The 27,923-nt window shown below is 40.3% G+C and overlaps 1 protein-coding gene across 1 annotated transcript in view; it reads right to left on the bottom strand.

Annotated features, from left to right (window-relative positions):
* Positions 1–27,923, bottom strand: part of REEP3 (receptor accessory protein 3) — a 124,880-nt gene that overhangs the window by 59,079 nt on the left and 37,878 nt on the right. Inside the window, exon 2 of the mRNA XM_056107954.1 lies at positions 5,362–5,434. Within this exon, the coding sequence (XP_055963929.1) occupies positions 5,362–5,434 (73 nt within the window). The remainder of the gene's footprint in view (positions 1–5,361; positions 5,435–27,923) is intronic.

The raw sequence follows: 27,923 nt of genomic DNA on the forward strand, positions 1-27,923 counted from the left end.
CAGAAAATGTAAAATTTTTTTGGAGCTAAGAAGGAAACGAATGAGTAGTAAATGATTTAAGAGAACTCATAGAACTCTGCACAGGCAAAAGAATCGGTGACACAATTATTGGCCAAAAAGGCCAAAAGACAGGAAGAATGGCTGTAAGTCGGCTGATGGAGGAGGTAGGCCCCATTTTCTTTTCCTGGTGAGGTCCTCTTTTCCTTTTGCAGGACTCTGAGAGCCATTCTCTGGGGAAAAATGCGAACCGGTGTTTGGATTTGCAAATCTGTGGCAGAGCTGTGCTCAGGGGGCCCTGGAGGGCCACTCCCAGAGAAATTCAGCCAACTGGGCTGGTTCGGTGTTTGAGCTGAGGATGCAGTGCCGTTCAGGGCCCCCTCGGTGACGCTTGGAGGTCTTGATGGCTGCACCCTGAAGGCTTGGGAGGCATGTGTGCTTGGAATTGAACCCAGGTCAGGTGTGCATATGCCCTAGTCACTGTATCATCTCCCTGCCCCTAAGCATGTTAGAGTATGTAAATAAATTCCAAAAGTTTGGGGTAAATGATTTGAACAGCTATGTAGAGAACGGGGCAAGTATTGTGTTTTAATAATAAGTGTTGGAAAACTGGCTTTTTGTTGTGGTATACTATTTCTCTAGCTCCTGAAAGAAATACTTTCTATCCAAAATGCACAGTAAGGGATGGGAATGGGGTTTAAGGTGTCTGTCTCGAACACAGGTGACCTTGGTTTGATCCTGAGCACCACATTTGGTCTCCCAAGTACTGAAATGAGTGATCCCTGAGCACAGTGCCAGGAGTGATCCCTAAGCACAGAGCCTTAAGTGGTCCCTGAACACAGACCCAGGAGTAATTTTTTAAAATTTTATTTTAGTTTTTAGAGCATTACGTGATCAGACAGTATTCCAACACCCATCCTTCCACCAGCGTCCCCATGTTCCCTCCCATCAACCCCCACCCCTACCCCTTGCCTGCCTCTTCGGCAGGTGCTAATTCTTCTCTCTCTCTTTCTCTCCCCACACCCCAAGGAGTAATTCTTGACCACCTTTGGGTGTAAACCAATGCCTCTCTGAATAGCCCCCCAAAGTAAATACCTTGGTACAGCTCTTAACAGTGAAATATAAGGAAAAGTCTTCAGTATATTTTATTTCCATCCCCAAACTAGTAGATTTTACCAATGGTAAGAATGGAAAAACAAGTTCAAAATTGGGTCACTTAAAAAATGGGTTTTAGACAACCATTTCAAGGCCTTTTCAAGAGGAATGTCTCAGAAATGTCCCCATCTCAGTAAATTTTAAGAAAGACCCAATGTCTGATTTTGATGTTTTTGAGTGCTTTCAGTCATTTCACTGTAATTTTCTCCAACATCAGAGTAAGAACACTGGTTTCCGAGAAAAGCTACAGCAATTACATGAACTGGAAGTAAACACTATTTTCAAGTGATGGGATGGTATAAGCCTGAAAAAATCTGCAAAATTGTACTAATTCTTCTGTAAGTTTACATTTCAATTATTGCGAGACTGAAAGACTTTAAGAGGCCAGATCAGCCACACTATACAGGAAATTATATCCTAGGAAAGCTCTGCTTTAAAAATAGGCAAAGGAAGAAAGGAAGGTTGCCAAAACACACAGCACTTTCTATTTGTTTTGATTTGAACAAAGCATCTATTTTATCAGGTGCAATCTAGTATTTGCAGACTTAAGGAGAATGGTAGTAGTTAGGGTGGGAAGTAGTAAATTAACCAAAAAATGTTTGCTTTCTCAAAAAATTTTGAAGTAGGTATCAGTGGAATCTAGGTAATAACTAAGTATCACAGGGAAACTGGGATTACTGTTCAGAGTGAACTTTATGCTCCCTAAAAAAGCAGAACAAAAGTTGAGAAATTAGGACAATGCATTTTAGGATTTATATGCTGTATATATGCTTTCATAAATCCCATTTAAATTCAATACATACTTAGGAATAAATTCTTTTTTCTTAATAAAATAATACTAGGTTTAATATATTGAGTACCCACTACATAATGTTCTAGGCAAGGGAGTTTAGGAATGAACAAAACAGAATTTGATGGAGCTTCTTCTGGTGACAACCACAAATACAAATAATATAGAAGACTTAAAATATAGCCTGGAATTTTTCAGAAGGTTACTTTTATTATGAAACTGTTACATCCCAACTAAATCAAATTTGGGTGGCATTACGATATGGAAAAAACTATGAACACAGATCTACTAAACTGTTACAATCACAGGTTATATTGGATGGCCAGGGTTTATGTGAGACTCAGCAAGGAAACACCATTGTTTCTGTCAGAAGTAAATTGGAATTGGAAATATTAAAGACCTTCTATGATTTTATAGAGCTTACAAAACCTTCTAATTTCATGTTAAACCATTTTAATCACAGTTAATTTATATGCTTATGGGTTCTGCTTTTGGTTGGACAAAACACTGTCTTTCCTAAAATATATCCATATAGTTGTGAACTCAGAAGGTCTATCTTAGAATTAACCAGAAGTGCAATCAGTTTGGCTCTAGGGTTATTTCACCATTTTTTCCTTTCTCTACTTTTCTTATTTTTTCAGGGGGATGTGGCACATCCAGCAGTGGTGGGGATTACTACTCACCCTGCGCGAAGAATCAATTCTGGTGAGCTTGGGGGTCCATATGGGATACTAGGGATCACCCCCCTTGGCTGCATGCAAGGCAAAGCCCTATCTGCTGTACCATGTCTCCTGGTCCTGTTGTCTACTTTTCTTTAGGTCTCATGATAGTAGAGGAAAAAATAACATACTGGAAACAACATTTTCTTTCTTTCTTTCTTTTTAAAATTTTATTAATTATTATTATTATTATTATTTTGCTTTTTGGGTCACATCTGGCGATGCTCAAGGGTTACTCCTGACTTTACACTCAGTAGTCACTCCTGGCAGTGCTCAGGGGGCCAAATGGGATGCTGGGTATCGAACCCGGGTCGGCCATGTGAAAGGCAGACACCCTACCCTCTGTGCTATTGCTCCAGCCCGGAAACAACATTTTCAACCCAGCATCATGATACATGTGACCCTGGGTAAGCTGATGATTCACTTCTTTGAACTTGTAAAACTGGAAAACATTTTCTGCCCACTGCTGAGAGCTGTTGTGAGAAACAGTGAGACATCATCATGGTACGTAGAAAAATGTTTCCTTCCCCCAAAGAACGGCAGATCTTTTTCTCCTATACTTTGTTTTGCCCCGGCCAGGTGAGCTCAGAACTTACTCCTGGCTCTGTGATCAAGAGCGAGAGCTTTGGGGGATGATATGTGAAGCTGGGGAGCAAACCCTGGTCGATCACATGCAAGGCAAGTGCCCTATTATTGCTCTGGCCCCTGTATGTGGAAGTAGCTGATCAGGTGATGCTGAGACAGGGAGAAAATTCTGTGCTAAGCAGATGGGTCCAATATAATCACAAACTAGAGGCGAAAGAGGAGGCTGGGGAGAGTCAGAGAGCAGAGAGTATCAAAAGGCCAAGCATTAGGTTGCTGGTTTTGCAGAGGAGGAAGAGTCATGGGTTAGGTACGTGCGCAGCCATCGCCTCCAGTAAGGTAAGGTAAGGAAGCAGATTTTTCCCTCCAGCTCCAGAGGAACAAAGCCCTACAGATTCACTTCCGATTTCTGCCTTCTAGGGGTGTAGGAGAATCAATTTGTGTTGTTCTAAGCTAGTGGGGTAATTTGTGACAGCAGGCAAGATGCTAGTTTAGTCTCTCTAGAAGCCTTCATTGGCAGAAATTTTGTTTTCTAGGACTCTTCAGAATGGTATGATGTTTCTGTAGCAAAAACATATCCTTGCCTTATTTTATATGTTCTTTTGGGAGTGAGACTCAAGACTTACTCCCCGCTACTCCTGGAGGGGCTTGGGGAAACACGCAGCTCCAAGTACGAGCTCCCGTGCTAGGGCTCTGGCCTTGCCTTGGGCTTTTTGTTTCAGGGCTGGTGATTCTTCTTTCACTTCTCACTTTGTGAAGCAGAATTGATTGCCATGTAATTACCAAGCCACCTCCAGACACCTTCGTTTTTCAGTTTCACTCATTATTGTTGTTCTCAAAGATGTTGAATTTTTTGAGTCAGTACTACAGCAGAATTATAGAAAGAGAAATCCTATTTTGTCAGTAATGATTCTCTGAAAGTAAGCGTGCAAATACACACAAATATAGGGAAACATTTTTATTAATCAAGACATGAAATTTCATAGTTTTTTTCCCTAGCAGTTTGAACAAGAATGTTGAACTATTTTCCGATAGTTTATATATATATAATAAATATATATTTATATATAACATATATATTCCATTTATATAAAATATTCAAAAAGGTAAATTTATACAATTTGAAAACAGATTGGTAAGCAAGGAGTGAGGTGAGGTCGGGGAATATGAAGATCAATCATTTTAATGGATTTTGGTTTAAAGTTTTTTGTTTGGTTGTTTTTGGGCCATACTCAGTGATGATTGGGGCATACTCGTAGCTCTGTGCTCAGGGACCACTCCTGGCAGGCTTGGGGGAACCATGTGGGATGCCAGTGATTGAACCGGGGTTTGCTATGTGCAATGCAAGTGCCCTATGGCGTTGGATTTTCCACTATGAAATGGAATCATTTTTATGATATATGAATATTACTTTCGTTAAAAGAGTGACAGTGATGTGTAGTTATTACTCACTTCTTTCATGGCTGACTATCAATATGCTTTTGCAAATTTCCGAAATTTCACTCTATCAATAGAGTAAATTATGCTCAAATTTACAGATGAGCATGGCTATTTATGACTAAGTACTTTGAATAAATTTGGGAATTCAGGAGAACTGAAAGAAATTAGTTAAAAATAAAAACAAAAATAAAAACAAAAAATCAGTGAATGTAAGGGAAAAAGAAGATGGAAGAGGCAGTGAGGACTCATGAGGAAATTGCTATACAAGTGTAGTCAGTTAAGAAGAAAAGATGTTGCAATTGTGGACAGTGATATCTAAATCAAAGAGAAAACCACAGAACATCTAAGAAAGAGGTAAAGGTTCTGGGGCTAGGAAGAAGCCATAGTCCTAGTTTGCCTATAAGCTTATAAGTCAAAAAGACAATTTCATTATCTTTTATTATACTGCAATTTACTAAGTGGGTAAGAAATACCTTATTACTCTTTTGGGAACCAATTGACAGTGACCAAGTTTTAAAATACCACTTTAAAACTTAACTCAAATTTAGTATTCTCTTTGTAAACTGACGAGTAATTTCATTACTTCACATTTTAATCCCCCAAATCATTCCAACTGATCTTAAAATAAGTTTTTTAATTTTGATCCAAGACACTAGAATTATTCATAAAACTACTTACGTATTCTTTCACATTTTTTGTTTTTACAGCTTTGTATGAATAATATGCAGGATAAAGCATTCCAAACACCAACCTAAAAGCAAAAAACAATGAGAAGACTAGTCAAACACAGCAATGCTTTTAAATAGTTCATGACATTTTTGCCTAACAAAAAAGTAGAAAGTACATGAAAAACATGACAGTAAATTTGCTCTGAAAAGCTAAGCACATATTTTCTGCAAAAAGATGATTCCAATATTTCAGATACAGCTTAACAGAAAAAAACATTAATAACACTGCCACTTTTTCCTGGCATCAGAGAGATCATGTAAGAGTCAAGGTATATGCCCTGCTTGCTTTAGATGCTAGTCTACCCCAGCACCACATGGTCCTCTGAAGATGGCAGGGTGAGGCCCTGGAGCCAGACTGGCACTACAGGGCCTCAGTGGCGCCACATCCTTAGGTCCTAGAATTGAACTGCTGGCCCAGTTTACCAAAAATCACTGGGAGAGGCCCCTGGGTTGATACATATACTCCTTGGGAATCCCTGCCGCTCAAACTACAGAAGTTTCTGCTTTTTGGGTCACAGTGGCAATGCTCAGGGGTTACTCCTGGCTCTGCACTCAGGAATTACTCCTGGCGGTGTTCGGGGGACCATAAGGGATGTCAGGAATCGAAACTGGGTTGGCCATGTACAAGGCAAGCACCCTTCCCACAGTATTATCTCTCCAGCCCCATATAGTTGAGATTATTTTATCAAAGCCTACATCCAAGATGTATGCAGACATACACTAAACATAAGAATAGACATGGTATATAATTGATATTTTCACAAAGCACAGCATGGAATTTTTGTTCTCACATAAATTTCCATGGTATTTATCTTAATGCATTATTATATTCTACATTGAGATTCTCATAGTTTATCTGAAGAACTTATTTTTGGCTAATTTGCTGGTTTTCACTATTGCATGTAATATCATGAAAAACCTTTCTGTGTATTTTGGTCTTAATTTCCTGGTGCTAGTGCTGCTGCTGTTTCAGAAATCATACACATTTTTACCGATTAAAATGCCTTCCAGTGTGGTAGCTCTATTTTAAATTGCAACACACTGCCAATCATAAATATCATCATTAAAAACACGAAAAGTTCTGCTACCTAAATAGAAAAAAATTCTTACAGATATTTTTAAAATACATCTGAACACTAGTATATGTGAAAATTGTAAGTACTGCCAGTCCTTTTGTACACATAGTACATGATATCCTTTTGTCTACTTTGGAACAATTTACATTGCTTTTTTTTCCCCTTTGGAATTTTGGCCACAACTGGTGATGCTTAGGGGCTACTCCTGGCTCTGCACTTGGGAGTCACTCCTGGTAGTGCTCAGAGGACAATATGGGATGCCAGGAATCAAACCTAGGTTGGCATATGCAAGGCAAGAGCCTTATCCACTATACTATCTCTCCGGCCCCTAAACTCAGTTTTTTTTTTTCTTTTTGGGTCACACCAAAAGAAATGCACAGAGGTAACTCCAGGCTCATGCACTCAGGAATTACTCCTGGTGTGGCTTGGGGAACCATACGGGATGCTGGGAATTGAACTCGGGTTGGCTGTGTGCAAGGCAAACGCCCTTCCTGCTGTGCTATTGCTCCAGCCCCCTAAATCCAGTTTTAAAAATTGGTCTTTATTTTCGAAGAGTTTAGTTTTACAGAAAAGCTGGAAGGCTAGGATAATTCCCACATACCCTGGAATGTTGCAATCTTTTGTATATTTCATATGCTAAGCAGTATTTCACTAGGTTATTTTCTCTTTTCAATTTGTTCACAAAATTTGGAGTCTCAGAGATAGAACAGTAGGTAAGGTGCTTGTCTTGTGCTGACCTGGGTTCATTTCCTGGCATCCCATTTGGTCCCCGGAGACACCCAGGAGTGATTCCTGAGTGCAAAGTGCAGAGCCAAGAGTAACCCCTGAGCATTGCCAGGTGTGGCCTCAAAACAAACCATTTATTAACAAAGTTTGCAGAAATCTATACTATTCTGTTTACAAGGCTGTCATAACATAATACCACAGACCAGATGGCTTAAAAATACTGATTTTTCCCCAAAGATTCCCCAAAGGCTAGAAGTTCCAGATGAAGATGTTGGCAAGTTTGGTTTCTTCTGAGTCCTTTGTTTTGGACTGAAACTAGTTTCCTTCTCTCTTTGTCCTGAAGGGTTATTCCCCTGGTCCAAGTGTCCAAATATCTTCCTTCTTTACTATTAGGACACTGATTGTAATGGCCAAAGCCCACTCCAAAGAACTTACTTTTACTTAATAAAGCCCTTATCTCCAAGTAGTCACATTCTGAGGTACCTGAGGTTAAGGATTCAATATATGAATTTAAGGGAAACTGTACTTCAGTCCACAGCCTTTATACTTATGAGCCTTTACATTAAATAGATATTTGCATTTATACTAAATAAGATGTTTTTATATTGAAGCCAAGTATATATATATTTCTTATTCTTTCTGTGACTTTGTATTTTTATTTTCATGACCACGATCACGACCATCCTGTTATTCATCGATTGCCTCGAGCAGGCCCCAGTAACGTCTCCTTTGTCCTAGCCCTGAGATTTTTAAAAAAGTGCCATATTCAAGGCTCTTTCAGAGTTAGGAGAATGAGACCCATCATTGTTACTGGTATTTGGAAAATTGGGTGCGCCACGGGGAGTTTGCCATGCTCTGCCATGTGGGCAGGTTACATTCGGTAGCCTGCCAGTTTGTCCAAAGTAGTTTATTATAATTTTATATTTTTTAATTCACTAAGTTCTTTCACTCATTTTTTTGAGTGGGGGATGGTAGTAAATCCCTGGTAACTATCTTATCAGCTGAACCCTTGATCTGTGGCTGTTATCACCAAGTCAGAGGAATACCAAGTCTGCTAAGGATTTAATCCTTACAAACTGGAAGCCATATCATTAACAACCACCGCTTCCTAAACAATCCCATTCCATGAGTACTACTTCATCAAAGCCAGTCCCTAAAATCTAGACATCGACTTTTTGGATGGGCTATAACATTGAGGACTTCTCAGATTAATGCAAGAGTCCCTCATAATCTCAGAGAAATGTGATAGCTTCTAATGTGACTTCTAATAAAACAACTAATAACCATAAGAAATGACGTATAGGGCCCAGAGAGATAGTACAGTGTTTAGGATGCTTGCCTTGCATGCTTCCGATGTGGGTCCATTCCTGGATCCCATAATGTCCCTTAAGCCCAATGAGGAGTGATCCCGAGCACTACTAGGTGTGGCCCCAAGCCAAACAACCAAACAAAAAAAGATGTGTAAGTAAGAACAGAATGTCTACTGTGTAGTCATTCTCGCTGCTGACACAAGGTGTAATCCTGTAATCAGCCAGCAAATGTACAGTTTACATTTTCCAACCACTCATTTAAATTGATGTATGTTCCTTTAGAATATGGATATAATCAAAGTATTTTCTTTCATATTCTCAATATAGTACCTCTTTTTTTAAAAAAATTTTTATTAGTGAAACACCATGAGGTACAGTTATAGACTTACAAATTTTTGTGCTTAGGCTTCAGTTATACAATGATCAAGTACCCGTCCCTCCACCAGCACTCATCTTCCACCGCCACGGGTCCCAGCATCCCTCCCACCCCCCCAACCCTTCCATCCCACCCTGCCTCTGAGGCAGGGCACTCCCCCTTGTTCTCTCTCTCTTCTTTTGGGTCCTGTGTTTTGCAAGAGAGGCATTGAGTGGCAATCATGTTTGGTCTATAGTCTACTTTCAGCATGCTTCTCCCACCCTGGGAGGATCCTCCCAACACCCTTTATTTGGTGCTCCCTTCTCTATCTGAGCTTCCTTTTCCCCTAGCACGTGTGGCTGGCCTCCAAGTCATGGAACAAAATTCCTGGTACTCATCTCAGCCACTCCTGTGTGTTAGTCTCCCATTTTGTTTCTTTATTTTCCCCAGATGAATGCAATCTTTCTGTGTCTATCCCGCTCTTTCTGACTCATTTTGCTTAACACGACACTTTCCATGTAATACCACTTGTATGTAAATTTCATGACTTCATCTTTTCTAACAGCTACATGGTACCTCTTGATTTATTTTTTTCTTTGAAAACAATTGAATCGCAAATTACAAAGCGACAAAGATATTTATGATTGAGCTTCAGGTATGTATTGTTCCAACACCACTCCCTTCACCAGTGCCTTTTACCCTCCACCAATGTCCTCAGTTTCCCTCCTGCCCCCCAGCCTGACTCTGAGACAGGCACTTTCCCCCCGCCCCAATTGTCCTAGTGATTCCTACCCTAACTAATCACCTCCAACCTTGCCCCAGAGGCAAGCTTCCTACTGAAGACCAGTTCTGCTCTGTTTCTATTGCCATTGGGCTAGTACCTCTGAATTTATTAATTTAATTTTTTCTCTCTTTTTTTTTAGCTTTTTGGGTCACAACCGATGATGGTCAGGGGTTTCTCCTGGCTTTGCACTCAGGAATTACTCCTGGCGGTGCTCAGGGGACTATATGTGATGCTGGGAATTGAACCTGGGTTGACTGCATGCAAGGCAAACGCCCTATCCACTGTGTTCCAGCTCTGAATTTAATCCATCATGAGACTCTTCATTTCTTTCACTTATGGATTTTGGACTTCTCCTTCCCCTGCAATGTTACCCATCTAAAGACTGGAACCCAGTTCTGTTGGTTAATCCTCGGTGAGAAGCCACACATTTATACTACGCTTTCACTCAGAGAGATCAGCAGCCAATGAGAATGTTCAGTGAGGTTGATGCCAGCTTGATTTCCTCTCGGAATAGTTCCCCAACACATGTTTCTGGCTGCACTGTCAGACCAATCTTCTTAACCTACTGGTAGGACTTCCAGGCTTCCAGAATTCAACTGCAGGCCTCCTCACCCTCTTGTGACCCCCGTAAGGAGGGAACATCTAACATAACAGAAATCCATGGCCTCTTACAAACCATCTGTTCTAACAAGGGTTCCTCAGTCTGCCCGGTATTTCTACTTTAATTCAGGAGTGTATGTTTTTTAGCTGCAATGCCTTACTCTCCTCCTCTCTTTATTTCCATTTCCCCTCTTGGTTATTTCACCTTTTTTTCTCTCTCATAATTCAACCCTTTTCCCACAGACTTCTAAATTGTGTTTATTCTAAATTACAAAAATTGTCAGCATTAGTCATTTGCCTTTAAGCATCTTCTATTTTAGACTGCTGTAATTTTTGTTTTTGATTTTGATTTTTGGGTCACACCTGGCTCTGTGCTTAGCGATCAATCCTGGCAGAGCTCGGGGTGGGGGAACCACATGCAGTCCCTGGAATTTAACTGGTGCTGACTGTGTGCCAGGCAAGTGCCTCAACCCCTTTACTATCTCTTGGGCTCTATTTAAGGTAGTTTTTAATGTAAGCATCTGACTTGCAAAGCAGATTATTTTCTCACATATGTAAGAATTTACTGCTAGTTGATACTATGCAAATGAAGGCTTTGCCTTAATTTTTTAGCCTTTTTATGGAGTAGAATCAGCCTAAAGTAGTAAGTACTATATCCCCAACACCTCTTCTGAGAGTAGAAAACAAAACTATATTTCAGTAGGAACATGAGAAAGATTAAGGGTCTTAACAAATAGTGGAAAATTTAAGAACCATCACTATTATTGCTTGAGGCAGGCCCTCCCATTGATCATCGATTTGCTCGAGCGGGCCCAGTAACGTCTTCATTGGAGACTTTGTTGTTACTGTGTTTGGCATATCGAATACGTCATGGGGAGCTTGCCAGGCTCTGCCGTGCGGGCGAGATACTCTTGGTAGCTTGCCGGGCTCTCCAAGAGGGGCGGAGGAATCGAATTCGGGTCGGCCATGTTGGCTACGTGCAAGGCAAATGCCCTACCGCTGTGCTATAACTATTATTATAGTTTCATAAATACAGCAATGTGAATATTACTGAATATTTTATTATTAAAATTTAATATTTTCTACAGCATTTTTTGAGGGAGCGTATTTTCTATTTTCCTAAATATTGGGTCTGACTGTAGATGTTTACAACCCGGAAGGTTGGGAATTAAGTCACTGTCACTGTCACTGTCCTCCTGTTGTTCATCGATTTGCTCAAGCGGGCCAGTAACATTGTGAGACTTGCTGTTACTGTGTTTGACATATCAAATAAGTCATGGGTAGCTTGCCAGGTTTTGCCGTGTGGGGCATTAAGTAAAAATTTGAGAATAGTATATAAAATTAAAGTTTATTTACAGTGTATACAATTAAATTCACCCATAAATTTGAATATTGTTTTAGTTATAGAAGCAGAAAGATATAGTTGCTCATTTCTTCTAGGTTTTATTTCTTTCTAAAGGAGAACTTTGCTAAAATACTCATGATACTCTTATCCTCACACTCAGGTAAATTTGCCTTTAAGAACACTGGTTATACTCATTCAACCAGTTACAGCCTGCCCCCAGGGCTTGGGACTCTCTCTGGGCATGCGCAGCTAGCTCGATCCCCTAGAACAGCCGGTTTTCTCCCTTGATCTACGCTAGCTCGATCCCCTAGAACAGTCGGTTTTCTCCCTTGATCTGCGCAGGACGGGAACTGAGGCCCAGCTCTCGGCAACAAAGCTGAACGTCTCCGGGTACTCTCTCCTCATTCAACCAGGTACAACCCGGCGCCCAGTGCCAGAGACCCTTTCCGGAGCCGCAGCCGCATTAGTGGCCGCGAAATATTCTCCCACTACATATGCCATAGGAACCATAAGCTACCCTCTTAGATGGAGCCTTCTCTAGGTTAGTTCAGCCACTAGAAACACAGTAGCCAATAACTCATAAGCCTATCTCAACTCACACTGCATATCAAGCAGAATAGTAATAATGAACGTGAAGGACTAAACCACACTGGTCACAATGGTAAAGCAATGCAAAAGCCCACCAAACTTTCTTATTGAAGAGGCTAGCCCAGAAGACACCAACAGTACTGTAGTGTTAGACAACCTCTCTGACAAGGAATTCAGAAAGGAGCTACTTAGGATGCTTAGGGAACTAAAAGAAACAAAGGAAAGCAATGCCAATAAAAGGCAAGATGATTTGAAGGCAGAAATGAGGAAAATGCAATCGGAAATGTCAGACCTGAAAAACCTGGTAGGCAAATTGAAAAACTCAGTGGAAGGCCTCAGCAGCAGAGTAAGAGCTGCTGAGAACAGAATCAGTGAGCTCGAAGATGAAGTTCAGAGACTCTCCAGAAAAGAGCAGAAAATGGAAAAGAGACTCACAATTCGGGAACAGATGGCAAGAGAAGATCGTGATGAAGCCAAGAGGGGTAACATAAGAATTATTGGAGTCCCAGAGGGACAGGAAGAAAACCTTGATGAAGAAGAAACTGTCAAAGACATCATTGCTACAACATTTCCAGAGCTGAAGAAAACTTGTGACCACATTCAGGAGGCCCGAAGGGTACCAGCTAGAAGAAATCCGAATAAAAATACCCCAAGACACATCCTGATCAAAATGACCAAAACCTTAGACAGGGACAAAATTCTGAAAGCAGCAAGATCGAAGAAAGAAATCTCTTACAAAGGAGCATCCTTAAAATTCACAGCTGATTTTTCTGATGAAACCCTCATGGCCCGAAAACAGTGGTGGGACATAGTGAAAAAACTCAATGAAATAAATGCCTCTCCAAAAATACTTTACCCAGCGAGACTCTCATTTATAATAGAAGGAACAACACACAGTTTCACAGACAACAGCTCAGGAACTTCATAGACTCAAAACCATGGTTACAAGAACAACTAAATGGGCTACTTGCTACTTTAAGGCAAGACAGGCCCCTCAAATACACCAAATTTCAACAGAACAATGGGACAAAATCCCATAACAATAATCTCTCTCAATGTCAATGGGCTAAATGCACCAACTAAAAGACATGAGTGGCAGGATGATTAGAAAATTGAACCCAACATTCTGCTGCCTGCAAGAAACACATATCAATAGTCAAAGCAAACACAGACTCAGAGTCAAAGGCTGGAAAACAATCCTACAGGCAAACAGCTCCCATAAAAAAGCTGGGGTAGCCATCCTAATATCAGATCACATCGATTTCAGAGTGAAGAAGGTCCTAAGAGACAGTGAAGGCCATTTCTTTTTAATCAAAGGATCTGTACAACAGGAAGAACTTACAATAATAAATGTATATGCACCTAATGAGAGACCAGCAAAGTACTTAAAACAACTACTCATAGATTTGGAAAAAGTCATCAATAGCAACACAATACTAGTGGGAGACTTCAACACCGCTTTGTCACCTCTTGGTAGATCAACCAGACTCAAGCTTAGCAAGGACATACTTCATCTGAGGGAAACAATGGAAGAAAGGGACTTAGTAGATATATACAGGACACTTCATCCTCAAAAAGCTGAATACGAATTCTTCTCAAGCGTGCATTGAACATTCTCCAAGATAGACCACATGCTGAGTCACAAAACATACCTCCATAAAATTAAGAAGATAGAGATTGTATCAACAATCTTCTCAGACCCTAATGCGCTGAAATTAGAAGTAAATCACACACAAAAACAGAAAACTAAATCAAACACCTGGAAATTAAACAGTGCACTATTGAACGACGAGTGGCTTAGAAAGGAAATCTAAGAGGAAACCAAAAGATTCCTAGAAACGAATGAAAATGAGGACACGAGTTACCAAAACTTATGGGACACAGCAAAAGCTGTGTTAAGAGGAAAGTTTATAGCTCTACAAGCATTCCTCAGGAAGGAGGAGCGAGCCCACATAAATAACCTAACCTCACAGTTTTAGAGCTTGGAGAAGGACCAACAAAAGGAGCACAACCCGAACAGGAGAAAGGAAATAATAAAACTCAGAGCAGAGATTAACGAGATGGAAACCCAAAAAACAATCCGAAAGATCAATGAAACCAAGAGCTGGTTCTTTGAGAAAATTAACAGGATCGATAAACCTCTAGCAAAACTCACAAAGAAAGGGAGAGAGAAAACCCTAATAAACCGAATCAGAAATGAAAAGAAGGTCATTACGACAGAAACTACAGAAATTCAAAGGAACCTCAGGGAGTACTTTGAGAAGCTTTATGCCACGGAACATCAAAACCTCGAGGAAATGGATAAATTCCTAGACTCCTACAGACTCCCAAAGCTGAGCCAAGAAGACCTGGAATACCTGAACAGACCTATCACCATCAAGGAAATTGAAATGGTAATAAAAAGTTTCCCCAAGCACAAAAGTCCTGGCCCGGATGGATTCACTAGTGAATTCTTCCAAATCTCTAAAGAGGACTTACTCCCAATCCTCTTTAAGCTTTTCCACGAAATTGAAATATCAAAAACACTTCCGAACAGTTTCTACGAAGCAAATATCACACTGATAGCAAAAGCAGACAGAGATGCCACAAAGAAAGAGAATTACCGGCCGATATCCCCAATGAACACAGATGCAAAGATCCTCAAAAAACTACTAGCAAATAGAATCCAATTACTCATCAAAAAGATCATACACCATGACCAAGTAGGATTCATCCCAGGGATGCAAGGATGGTTTAACGTTCGGAAATCAATCAACATAATCCATCATGTCAACAAAAGAAAAGATAAAAAGCATATGATTATATCAATAGATGCAGAGAAAGCATTTGACAAGATCCAGCACCCCTTTATGATGAAAACCCTAGCCAAAACGGCTATAGAGGGGACTTTCCTCAACATAGTTAAAGCCATCTACCACAAGCCTACAGCAAGCATCATCCTCAATGGGGAAAAACTGAGAGCATTCCCTCTAAGATCAGGGACGAGACAAGGATGCCCACTCTCTCCACTGCTGTTCAATATAGTACTGGAAGTACTTGCAATAGCGATTAGACAAGAAAAAGATATTAAGGGTATTCAGGTAGGAAAGGAAGAAATCAAGCTCTCACTATTCGCAGATGATATGATACTATACTTAGAGAACCCAATAACCTCCACTAAAAATCTCCTAGAAACAATAGACTTGTATAGTAAAGTTGCAGGCTATAAAATCAATACCCAAAAGTCCATGGCAAACAGTGAGAGAGAAGAAAGCTACATGAAAAAAACAATCCCGTTCACAATTGTGCCCCAGAAAATCAAGTACCTAGGAATCAGCTTAATTAAGGATGTAAAGGACCTGTACAAAGAAAACTACAAAATGCTACTTCAGTAAGTAAAAGAGGATATGAGGAAATGGAAAAATATCCCCTGCTCATGGGTCGGGAGACTTAACATTGTCAAAATGGCAATACTACCGAAAGCATTGTATAAATTCAATGCAATCCCTATAAGTATACCCATGACATTCTTCAAAGAAATGGAGCAAACACTCCTGAAATTTATATGGAACAATAAGCCCCCACGAATAGCTAAAGCGATTTTTGGGAAAAAGAAAATGGGAGGAATCAACCCCCTGAACTTCAAATTGTACTACAAAGCAGTAATAATTAAAACAGCATGGTACTGGAACAAAGGCAGAACTGCAGACCAATGGAACAGGGTTGAATACACTGACATCTCCCCTCAATCATATGATCATCTAATCTTTGATAAAGGTGCAAGTAATGTGAAGTGGAGTAAGGAAAGCCTCTTTAACAAATTGTGCTGGCATCACTGGATGGCTACCTGCAAAAAAATGGGCTCAGAACTCTGCCTAACACCATGTACAAAAGTAAGATCAAAATGGATTAAAAACCTCAACATCAGACCAGAAAACATAAGGTACATTGAAGACAAAGTTGGCAAAACCCTCCATGACATTGAAGCTAATGCCACGCCACTGGCGGAGCAAGTGAAAACAGAGATAGATAAATGGGACTATCTTAAACTAAGAAGCTTCTGCACCTCCAAAGAAACAGTGACCAAAATACAAAGACAGTCTACAGAATGGGAAAAGATATTCGCTGAATACACATCTAACAAGGGGTTGATATCAAGGATATATAAAGTACTGGTTGAACTCCACAAGAAGAAAACAGCCAACCGCATCAAAAAATGGGGCAATGAAATGAACAGAAACTTTCTCAAAGAAGAAATCCGAATGGCAAAAAAGCACATGAGAAAATGCTCTACATCATTAATCATCAGGGAGATGCGGATCAAAACCACAATGAGATACTATCTCACACCTCAGAGACTGGCCCACATTCAAAAGAACAAAAGCAACCAATGCTGGCGCGGATACGGCAAGAAAGGGACACTCTTTCACTGTTGGTGGGAATGCCGACTGGTTCAGCCCTTTTGGAAAACAGTATGGACGATTCTCAAAAAATTAGAAATTGAGCTCCCATTTGACCCAGCAATACCGCTCCTGGAAATATATCCCAGAGAGGCAAAAATGTAGTCGAAGTGACATCTGCACTTGTTTGTTCATTGCAGCACTCTTTACAATAGCCAGAAACTGGAAGAAACCTGAGTGCCCAAGAACAGATGACTGGTTAAAGAAACTTTGGTACAGCTACACAATGGAGTGCTATGTAGCTGTTAGAAAAGATGAAGTCATGAAATTTACATACAAGTGGTACAACATGGAAAGTATCATACTAAGTGAAATGAGTCAGAAAGAGAGGGATAGACATAGAAAGACTGCATTCATCTGGGGGATATAAAGTAACAAAATATGAGATTAATACCCAAGAATAGCTGAGATCAGCACCAGGAGGATTACTCCATAGCTTAGTGGCCAGTCGAGCATTCTAGAGGAAAGGGCAGCTCAGATAGAGAAGGGAGCACCAAATAAAGGGTGTTTGGAGGATCCTCCCAGGAGGGGAGATGCATGTTGAAAGTAGACTATGGACTGAACATGTTTGCCACTCAATGCCTCTTTTGCAGACCACAACACCCAAAAGGAGAGAGAGAACAAAAGGGATTGCCCTGTCACAGAGGCAGGGGGGGATGGGGGGAATGGGGGTGGGAGGGACATTATCCATGGTGGTGGAAAATGGGCACTGGTGGAGGGATGGGTATTTGATCATTGTATAATCGAAACCCAAGCACAAAAAAATTGTAAATCTACAACTGTACCTCATGGTGTTTCACTAATAAAAATTAAAAAAAAAAGAACACTGGTTATGAGTATGACAATAATAGCTGGGAATGATCATGATGGACTGGATGTGGGGGGGGAGAAAGGAGGGAAAGACAGAAAAGGGGGAAGGGGGAGAGGGAGAGGGGGGCAAGGAGGGAGAAAGTGCAAGCACCTGGCAGAGAGGTGGGTTGGGGGTGATGGGAGGGAACCTGGGGACCTGGTGCTGGGACATGTACACTGGTGGAGGGCTGGGTGTTGGCATACTGTATGGCTGAAATCCAATCACGAACAGCTTTGTAAGGGTCGATCTCACAGTGATTCAATAAAAATGTTTTTTAAAAAAGGACAACAACAACAAAAAGAACACTCGTTATGTTAAAAAAATCATACTATTTAGAAAAGCAAATACAATTTATGGGCATCCAATAGTGGCAATAGCTCCTACGTAGCAGCAATTTTATTTACAGACAATACCTAAAACTTTTTCTGAAGATATGTTCAGATACAATTCATTCTTCAATCAAAATAGTTTTATTTAAAAAAAATTGGGGAGGAGTGTTGCTTTGGGCCATAATTAGCAGTGCTCTGGTGCTACTCCTGACTCTGAGCTTAGGGTCACTCCTGGTGGCTCATGGGGGACCATCTTCTGAGTCGAGAATAAAACGTGAGTCTGTCAGGTGAGGGAAGCACCTTGACCTCTCTATTTTCTCTCTGGAACCACCAAAATTGTTTTATAGGATTATTGCAAGCTCACAGGCAAGTCTCAGTGTTCTTAATACTAGAAATAATATCATGAAAGCATAAAAATTTTTAGCATCATTCCTGAAAAAACCGATTAAATGTCTTTTACTGATTGGAATCCCAAAACATTAACTGCAAGATTTGGGGGGGGGGGGCGGGCGAATGAGAAAACTTTGAGAAAGAGAATGTATGTGTGTGTGTGTGTGTGTGTGTGTGTTTGTGTGTGTGTTGGTAAGTTATATGTGTGAAACCCTATTATTAACAGTATTTTATTTATTTGGTTTCGGGGCTACTCTAGACTGTGCTCAGGGCTTACTCCTGTTCCTGAACTCAGGGATCACTTCTGGCACATTCAGGGGACACTCTGTGGGGACGAAACCGGCTTGTTGGCATACGAAGTAAATGCCCTATCCGCTGTACCTTTGCTCCGACTCCCATTAACAGTATTTTAAATTACAGTGCCTAAGATAAAAAAAAATAAGAATCACTAGTAATTAGTTATTGAAGATAATTACTGAATATACATTTTTGTCAGTTTTTCAAACATTTTAGTGTATCATAACCTCTATTAAACTTTTCACAAATTTGCTTTATTAACTCAAATACATTTAACAATTTTGAAAGTCTCAATAATGTTCTTGATAACAAAACTGACAGTTAATGACACTTAAGTTACAAAGCACAAATTTCTAGGATTCAAACTTTTTTACTTGTCATTCTTACTATCAAAGCTTACTATGAGAAATAAAACATAAATAGAATAGTATTAACATAATAAATTTCAGAAACCAATTATCTAGTTTTAAAAAATTAAGTAGTCTACTTTCTTTCCCCTCCCCTTTTTGGGTCATACCTGGCCAATGCTCAGGAATTATTCTTGGTGGTGTGCAGGGGACCAGTGGGACGCCGGGGTTCAAATCCAGGTTGGCCGCATGCAAGGCAAATACCCCACCGCTGTACTAATCACTCTGGTCCAAATGATCTACTCTTAACATTTATTGGGTCTGGGGAGATGGCTCAGTAAACTGGAAGGAACAGTTTGTATATGGGTGACCTGGGTTAAATCCCTGGCACCACATGGTCCCCTGAACACTACCAGGAGTGACCCACAGAACAGAACTGGAAGTAGCCCCTGAGTGTTTCTGGGTGTGGTCCCTAAACAAAAGCGCAAAATCACTCCAAAACTCAAAACATTCTGGTATTATCGGAGCAAAAACCATAATGAAAATGGGCTAGGGAGACAGCTCCAATAGCTGGAGCATATGCCTAGCAGGCGAGAGGCCCCGAGTTCACCTGTGGCAGGCACTGCATGGCCTCTGAGCACATTCGAGTGTGGCTCTGCTGGCTCTCACCAGAGTTGGGCTGAGCAGCACTGCCTGGCTGGGCCCAGGAATTGGAACTGCCAGTCTGGTGGGCTGGGTATGGAAAGAAGCGCTGTTTGTGAGTCTTCCCCCACCCCCAAGTCAGAATGATGAAAAGCAGGAACCAAGTTTGTACGGACGAGTTCATACACGCACACACACAGAGCTCTCGAAGAGCAATGCAAAACACAACATTTTTGGTTCTTAGCAATAAAAAGGCACCCCATTTGTCTTAATCCCGTTCTTGAGATCTGTGAAATTCACATAAAATAGTTTAAAATAACAATGGAAAATGTGCAGTCGCTTCTCATTCCTGTGTTCAACAGAAACTGTGAAACATCCATGAATCACTGCGAATCATTCACTGCCCTCTTACCTGCTGAGCCTGGTCTTGAACCACTGCTGTTAAAGCTCGATATGCTCACATCAGCAAAGTGCCGCCTGCCATCTTTGTTTTACATCCTTATTTCTTTGTAGTGTCATTTCATATTTGGATCAAGTTTTACTACCAGGTATATCCCTAAATTATTTCCTGCAAATTATTTCACTTGCAGGAAAAATAATTTTTAACAGCACCACTTTTGTAATATTTTATTTATAATATTTTATGGGCTGGAGCGATAGCACAGCGGGTAGGGCGTCTGCCTTGCACGCAGCCAACATGGCCAACCCGAGTTCGATTCTTCCGCCCCTCTCGGAGAGCCCGGCAAGCTACCGAGAGCATCTCGCCCGCACGGCAGAGCCTGGCAAGCTCCCCGCCACGTATTCGATACGCCAGACACAGTAACAACAAAGTCTCCAATGGAGACATTACTGGGCCCGCTCGAGCATTTATAATATTTTATAATACTTTAAGTGCGTACCAAGAAACTGCTATATGAAATGCGCAACTATAGATACTAGAGGAGTAATGTTTAGGGTATTGTCCATTAGTATGTCTATATGCGGAAAACATTTTTAATTGAAGTTTTATCTAGAAAGATGTGAAGGGACGGAAAGGAAGAAGCACATATTTGAGAGTGAACATAGGCTTTTCCAGAGTGAAAAGACAAACAAAGCAAGCATGATACATGTTTGGGAACACGGGCTCAAAGAGCAAGCAACACGTGAAATCTTAGGTGGAGGATTTACTTTAGATTTCAGTGCAAAGTAATGCTTAGTTTTCTTTGAGAAAATGCCATCTCTTTTGCTCCCGGACATAACTCACAGCGTTCTTTTCTCTTTACCCACTGACTGTAAAGTCAAATCCTTCGTTTAACTCTATCAAATATGGTGGGCCTCAGAAAGGGCAGTTATGTTCTTATTTACCAGATATCTTTATTTTTTATTTTCATTGCTTTTTTTTCTAATCTCATTTTTCTTGTTGTTATTAATATTTTTTAAATGCTTCTGGTTAAATATTTCTCACATCATTAGGAGAAACGTAACAAAAGTAAAAAAAAAAAAGTAACAGTCGTAAGTAGGCACAAAACTCAAACCAAAGGGTCCAGACAACCGTTTTTTAAGTGTGGCAGAAAGTAAGTCCTTATACATATGAAATGATGTACTTTATCACTGAGCTACATTCCTGGCCTATATATATATATTTTTAGGGAGCTTTGACTAGAAAACAAATTCACTTGGAAGAACCAGAGAGAAAGCTCAACAGGGCTGTGCAACATATTCTGCACAAAAGAAGCCTGGGTTCAATCCCCAGCACTGCCGTGTCCTTTGGCCCCAGAATCATGGTGAATTGCCCCTGAGCACTTTTGGCTGTGACCCCAAATCAAACAAGCAAAGAAATTAAATGAGCCCCAGCCCCCATAAACTGGAAAGCTATTTCCCTAATAACATAACTGCTGTTAAAACTCTTATATAGGTAACTAATTGACATACTAGAGTAAGGCAGAACTATAAAGTAAATCTCTCATTTTAAATTAATCTATTTCCATAAAGACAAGCACGGGAAGTTTCTAAGGTATTCTACAGAAAAAAAAATAATTATCTATAACTCTAAAAACAAAGACCGTGAATACTCAATGCTCGTTATTTTCTATTTATTTTTTTTCGGATTTTAATGCATTTTACTATGCCCTTTACTATTCTATTACTGTGTGACCTCACTCACACTGGTCCCTTGAAACAGACTGTTACTGTTGGGAGTATTCGCACCATGGATAGCAGTGTATGATATAAATCAGTCCCCTCTCTCCAGGTTGTTAAGCACTACCGGACATCACTGTCTTTACCCGTGTTTCAGCCAAGGACAACTACGGTATATTCTGTTGGTAGTACAACTGAAAATCTATTGGTAGAAGGAATTTCAGAATTTTGCGAAAAAAAAAAATTTTTTTCTGCAGCAAGGACATATATATAAGGCTTCGAGCAAAATTAAGAAAGAGATGAAGACTAATTTTCTGCCCATTTAAAATGCCCTTCACTTAATTTTTGCTGGAATAATAGGTCTCTAATATTAACAGAAACTCTAAAGAACTTTAAAAATAGAATCAGGATTTTTTCTATTTTTTCTATTTTGGTTTCATACCACACCCAGAAGGGCTCAGGGAGCACTCTTGGTGGGACTTGGGGAACAAACTTGGGTTGGTGGCCTGTAAGGTAATTGCCTCGTGAGAAATAGTGAGAAATCTTAGAAATAGAATGTTTTAGTGAACACTGTAGTTTTCTGGGATCTTTTCAAAGCAGTATTTTTCTTCCTCTTCAAAAAGACAAATGCAATGAGGTTGCCATCAGAAAACTTAATTTCATTGATTGTAGAATCCCTTGAGTAGCTCTAAGCCCTTGAGAACGATTTAAAAAGCATTTTCTAAAAGGATTCAATCATAGTTGCAAACCTATCTTGGTATAAGAATCAGTTAGAATGAAGATTTCTGGAAGTAGGGTCCAGTAATTTGAATGTTTAAATTCTGTTCTTCAATAAACTAAGTTATGACAATATTTGCTTACTTTGGCTTTGGGTTTAAGAGGATTTCTATTAACCAATACATAGTATGGGAAGCACATTTTTGTCTTACTAGACTTTTCAAATAATATGAGAATGACTGTAGATCTTTGCCAAACTATACTTTATTTAAAATAAATGTAAGAAATCATGGTAGAAGAGGGTAGGGTGGTAAAATGACATCTAATTTTGGATTATTTGGATAAATTATTTGGATAATTATTTGAATTCTTTGAAAAGGATCATAATGAAGAAAGAGTAAGATTTTGTGTGTGTAAATCTAAATTTTTACAACTGATGCAAGGTCTAAAGAAAGCCAATGTAGATATCTGTGTATATTCAACCAAGGTGAGCCATTATGCTACTGTTTTAGTCATAACAAAAGTTAATGTGGGATCACAAAACAAAAATACCTATTTTCTATTATAACATCTTAGTTTTTTTGCTAAGCATCTCTAATGCTAGAGAATTCATATTTAATAAAATAACAGCTAAGTGGCCATTATATAACTATAATTTAAATATATATATATATAAATTACATACAGGAAGAAAAAGTCAAACCCATGAAAAGCACCCAAATCTTAACTTACATAACCAAGGATACATGTTTGAAACTGTCAAAGAGAGGAAAAACAACAAAAATTCCTTTGACTTTCTACATATTTTAATTATAGCTATCAAGAGCTAAAAAGATTGGAATTTTCATGTTGTCAGTGACCCTTCTAATTTTATTCTAGAGCTTGTAATTTCTACTCTAAAAGGAAAGATAAAATCGGGGGAAAGAAAACCACAGCAAATCAGATTCATAATTCATCATCCCTTTACTCTCTCTCCCTTACCCACAGCTCCAATAGGACTACGTGGTAGACCAAAGAAAAATGTTCTAAAGAATGCTGAACTTGACAGAACACTAGAGAACCAAGGGCTATAAACCCTTGAAGCATTCAAGTGAGCCAGCATCCCATGGGCACAGTTCCATTGAATGCCTCACTTAGTGAAAAGATGATGGGCCCTGCAATATGCATCATTCCTCAGCTTCTGTAGTGTAATTCTTCCACGGTCACAACAAATATGAAACTCACAAGTGGGATAGGTGTTATTGCTCTACTTCCATCGACGATAACAGTAAGGCTGAGAAAGCGTAGGTTCTTATTAATCATGCATCCAGCAAGTGCCAAAGCTAACATGTAACTTCAATTTCAACATCTGTGTTCTTTCCTGTAGACTAAAAATCCCAAATCTTTGTACTTCAAATAACATAGCTCATAGCAAGCAGATCTCCAATATAAGTAGCTGAATGAAGTCAACATTCAGAAGTTACCTAATTTTAATTACGACTTAAACAACATACTACTGGTATAGATAAAAAAAAAAAAACTATATGAAATTCACTTTTGGCTATATTTTTAAACAGAGTTAAGAACCACTCATACCATTTGACCAATCCCTGAATCCTGACTTATTCTCAACTCAGAGGAATTTCTAGTTTCTTAGGGCTGGAGTGATAGCACAGTGAGTAGGGCATTTGCCTTGCACATGGTCGACCCGGGTTCGATTCCTCCCTCCCTCTCAGAGAGCCCGGCAAGCTACTGATAGTATCCCACCCACATGGCAGAGCCTGGCAAGCTACTGTGGAGTATTCAATATGCCCAAAACAGTAACAACAAGTCTCACAATGGAGATGTTACTGGTGCCTGCTCAAGCAAATTGATCAACAATGGAAGGATGGTGCTACAGGGACCTATGAAATCCAAATTTACTAGTAGTACTACTAAAGATAACAAGCGTGGGGTTGGAGAGATAGCACAGCAGGTAGGGTGTTTGCCTTGCATGCGGCCGACCCAGGTTCGATTCCCAGCATCCCATTTGGTCCCTCGAGCACTGTCAGGTGCAATTCCTGAGTGTATGAGCCAGGAGTAACCCCTGTGCATCACCGGGTGTGACCCAAAAAGTCATCCTGTCCCCTCAAAAAAATAACTAGCATTCATTTGTAATCTAAGGTTAAAATAAAAAGCTTCTGGTTTAGAAAAATAACACGGAAAATACTTGAGTTGTTGAAAAAAATCTCTTAAAATGTACGTTTTTACACAATTAAAACAGATGAGTAAAGGTATAATAAAAATGCATATTTTTTGGTTACTCTATTTCCATCATTTTTCAAAATAATTTAAACAAAACACAAATAAGAAAATCCATAAACATATCAGTAAAATTCATTTAGTACTAAGTGGCCATGAGGTCACCTTCCCTGACAGAAACGCACTGTTGCCAAGTCCTCCCTACTGTGCAACCCAAACACTCATACCGAACATGCAGCCCCAAACTACAGTTATCTACAGTCATTTTGTAAAAGAGCACGATTCTCTACTAGGTTCCTCCTATCTAAAGTGAATTTAATATTTTGCATTCAAGTGATCTTTTAATTCCTCGCCCTTATACAAAACAGGTATCGCTGACGGCATGATGAAGGCATTATTGTCTTTTAGTACCAGGGAATTATAGAAGTGAATAAGCTCCCCGCTGCTTTGTGTGTGTATGTGTGTGTGTGTGTGTGTGTGTGTGTGTGTGTGTGTGTGTGTGCGCGCGCGCGCGCGCAAGAAATGACACCTTGGCAGTGTTTGGGGGACCATATGTGGTGCAGGGATTCAAAGTACTGTTAATGCAGAGCAAGTGCCTTCCCCGCTGTACTCTCTCTCCAGTCTGACCACCGCTTTTTAAAAAATTTATTTTAGGAACTGTGACTTACAAAACAGTTAATTGTAGGGTTTCATGCATCAAAGTTTCCAGCACTGCACCCTCCACCAAGACAGCTTCCCTCCACCTCTGACCCTGCCCCCACCATAGTAAGCTTCCTACTGAAGAACAGTTCTCAGTTCTGTTGCCTTTGGACATTTGTCATTTCCCTATTATGTTTATTTACATCCTGCATATGAAAGACAGCATTCAGTGTCTGTCCCTTGTCTTCTGATTAACTTCAAAACTGTGGTACAGCAACAAGGACAGACGCTCAGACCAGTGAAATAGAATTGGGAGTTCAGAGGCAAGTCCTTAGGTTTATGAAAAGCATATTTTCAATAAAGGAGCAGAAGTATGAAATGGAGCGAGGAAAGCCTCTTCAGCAAATGGTGATGGGAAAACTGGTGATTCACATGCAAAACCAAAAAGCACTCAGACCCTTTTCTGAGACCACGCACAAAAGTCCAATCAAAACGGATTGCAGACCTTCCTATCAGACCTGAATCCATAGGTCATGCTGAGAAAAACATACATAGAACACACCAGAACCTTGAACATAGAGATATTTTCAATGATTCAGTGCCACTGGCCAATCAGACAGAAGCAAAGACAAGTGATCAGGACCACATCTAACCAAGAAGCTTCTGCACTACAAAAGAAATAATGACTAAAATAAAAGACAGCTCATAGAGGGGAGAGAATGTCTGCGAACCACTCATCTAACAAGGAGCTGATAGCCAAGATATATAAAGTACTGGCAGGGGGGTTAGAGAAGCACAGCAGGTAGCGCAGTGGTAGAGCACTGGCCTTAGTTGACCCAGGTTTGATCCTGGCTCATATACTCCCCCAGTTCAGCCAGGAGTGATCCCTGAGCAGTCAGGAGTCAGATGAGCAGGGCTGGGTGTGGCCCCAATTTCTGCTTCCCACCCCCTAAAAAAAAAAAACACTGGTAGAATTTTACAAGGAAGAAAAAAATAGCCAACCCCATCAAAAAATAAGGAGACCAACAGAAACTTCTTCAAAGAAGACACACAGTTGGCCAAATGGTATATAAAAACCTGCTCTGCATCACCTATCAGGGAATGCAAAGCCAATAACAATGAGATATCATCTCACATTAGTCAGACTGGCACACATCACAAAGGACAAAAACAATGAATGTTGGTATGAATGTAGGGAAAAAGGACCCTCGTTCACTACTCATAGGAATGTTGATGGGTCTGAAACTTTTTTAGAAAACAATGTGGACACTTTTCAAAAAAAGTGGAGTTGAGCTTCTGTATGACTCGCGATTCTACTTTTGGGGATCTACTTCAAGGGTCCAAAAACTCTACCCAAGAAATGACTTTTGCACTCCTATGTTCTCTGTAGCACTATTCACAATACCCAAGCGCCCAAGAACGGGTCAAGAACTATGGTACAGAAACACAATGGAATACTATTTTGCAATTTGCTGTTCCATGGATGGATCTAGATAGTACAACAGCTTTTTAATTGAAATCAGGTTTGTAATCATTAGGAAATCAAAATACTTATTTATACTGTGTGCATGTGGTGTCCCCAAGCATTGCTCAGAAAATTCTTCTTCTGAATTCCTGACCAACTGGTCCTTAGTTGAATGCACAAGCCCGAAGATCCCGAGTTGCTGGGGTCCAACTGGGAATTACCACGGTTAGCTCTGTGCCGGGGGCCTCTGACGTCCCTTCTAGTGGTATTGGGGGGCTTCAGGGTGGAACCTGGTGGTGCTCAGGAGCTCTAGGACTGCAAACAGCAACGAGGGACCACATGATACCAGGAATTAAATCAGGGATGGCTGCAGGCTCTACATACATCTTTACCTCTGTGCCATCTCTCTGGTTCCATGTTCAATGTTGTTTATTTTTGGGCTTCCCAAGTTGTGCTCAGGGGACATCGGAGTCATTCCTGGAAATTCTTGGCCAACTTGGTCAATAATTCAGTGCCAAAGTCTCGGACTTAGTGGTCTTGGATTTAGTGGTGCTTAGGTACTGGTGTCAGGGACCAAGCTCAAGGTGATTGTGGGGGGGGGGGTGGGGGGTCTCTGAGGCTGCACACAGAGACCGTGAGGTAACCACATGGTGTTGGGATTTATAACAGGCCCAGTGCAAGCACCTTAACGCATGTAACTTGGTAGCGTACAAGAGGGACAAGTTTGGGCTACACCCAGCTGTATTCAGGAACACTCCTGATGGGGCGAGGGGCGCCAAAGGTCATTCTGGGGTTTGAACCATAGTTCAAGGCAAGCACTGAACCTCTCCATTATCTCTCTGGTCTGCCCCTTCACACTGACAAAATCACTTCCTTCATTTCACTGTTCAAATATTTCTAGTGCCTCCTGTATTTCCAACTCAATAAATATTTTCTCATGCCACTCCCTAGAGCTAGAACAATCTTGTTCTTTATATTGAGAACACTTCCTCGGTGCTTGCACGTTACTGTTTCAATAATGAGTTTGAAAGAAGGGTTGATTTTCTTATTTCATATAGCTAACAAGCAATAGCAAATTACATGATAAAATAAGAGCATGAACATTGTAAAAATCATTTTAAAATATTCTCTATGTTCTCTTCTCTTGAGGTGATCAACTGATTAAAGAATGTTTAACGTGATGGCCTCTCAGTATCTGTATTGCAAACCATAATGCCCCAAGGTAGAGAGAAAGTAAGAAGGAAATTGTCTGCCACAGAGGCGGGGGTGGGGTGG

This window comes from Sorex fumeus, unplaced genomic scaffold (assembly GCF_029834395.1).
Source record: "Sorex fumeus unplaced genomic scaffold, SorFum_2.1 ptg000183l, whole genome shotgun sequence".
Classification (NCBI taxonomy): domain Eukaryota; kingdom Metazoa; phylum Chordata; class Mammalia; order Eulipotyphla; family Soricidae; genus Sorex; species Sorex fumeus.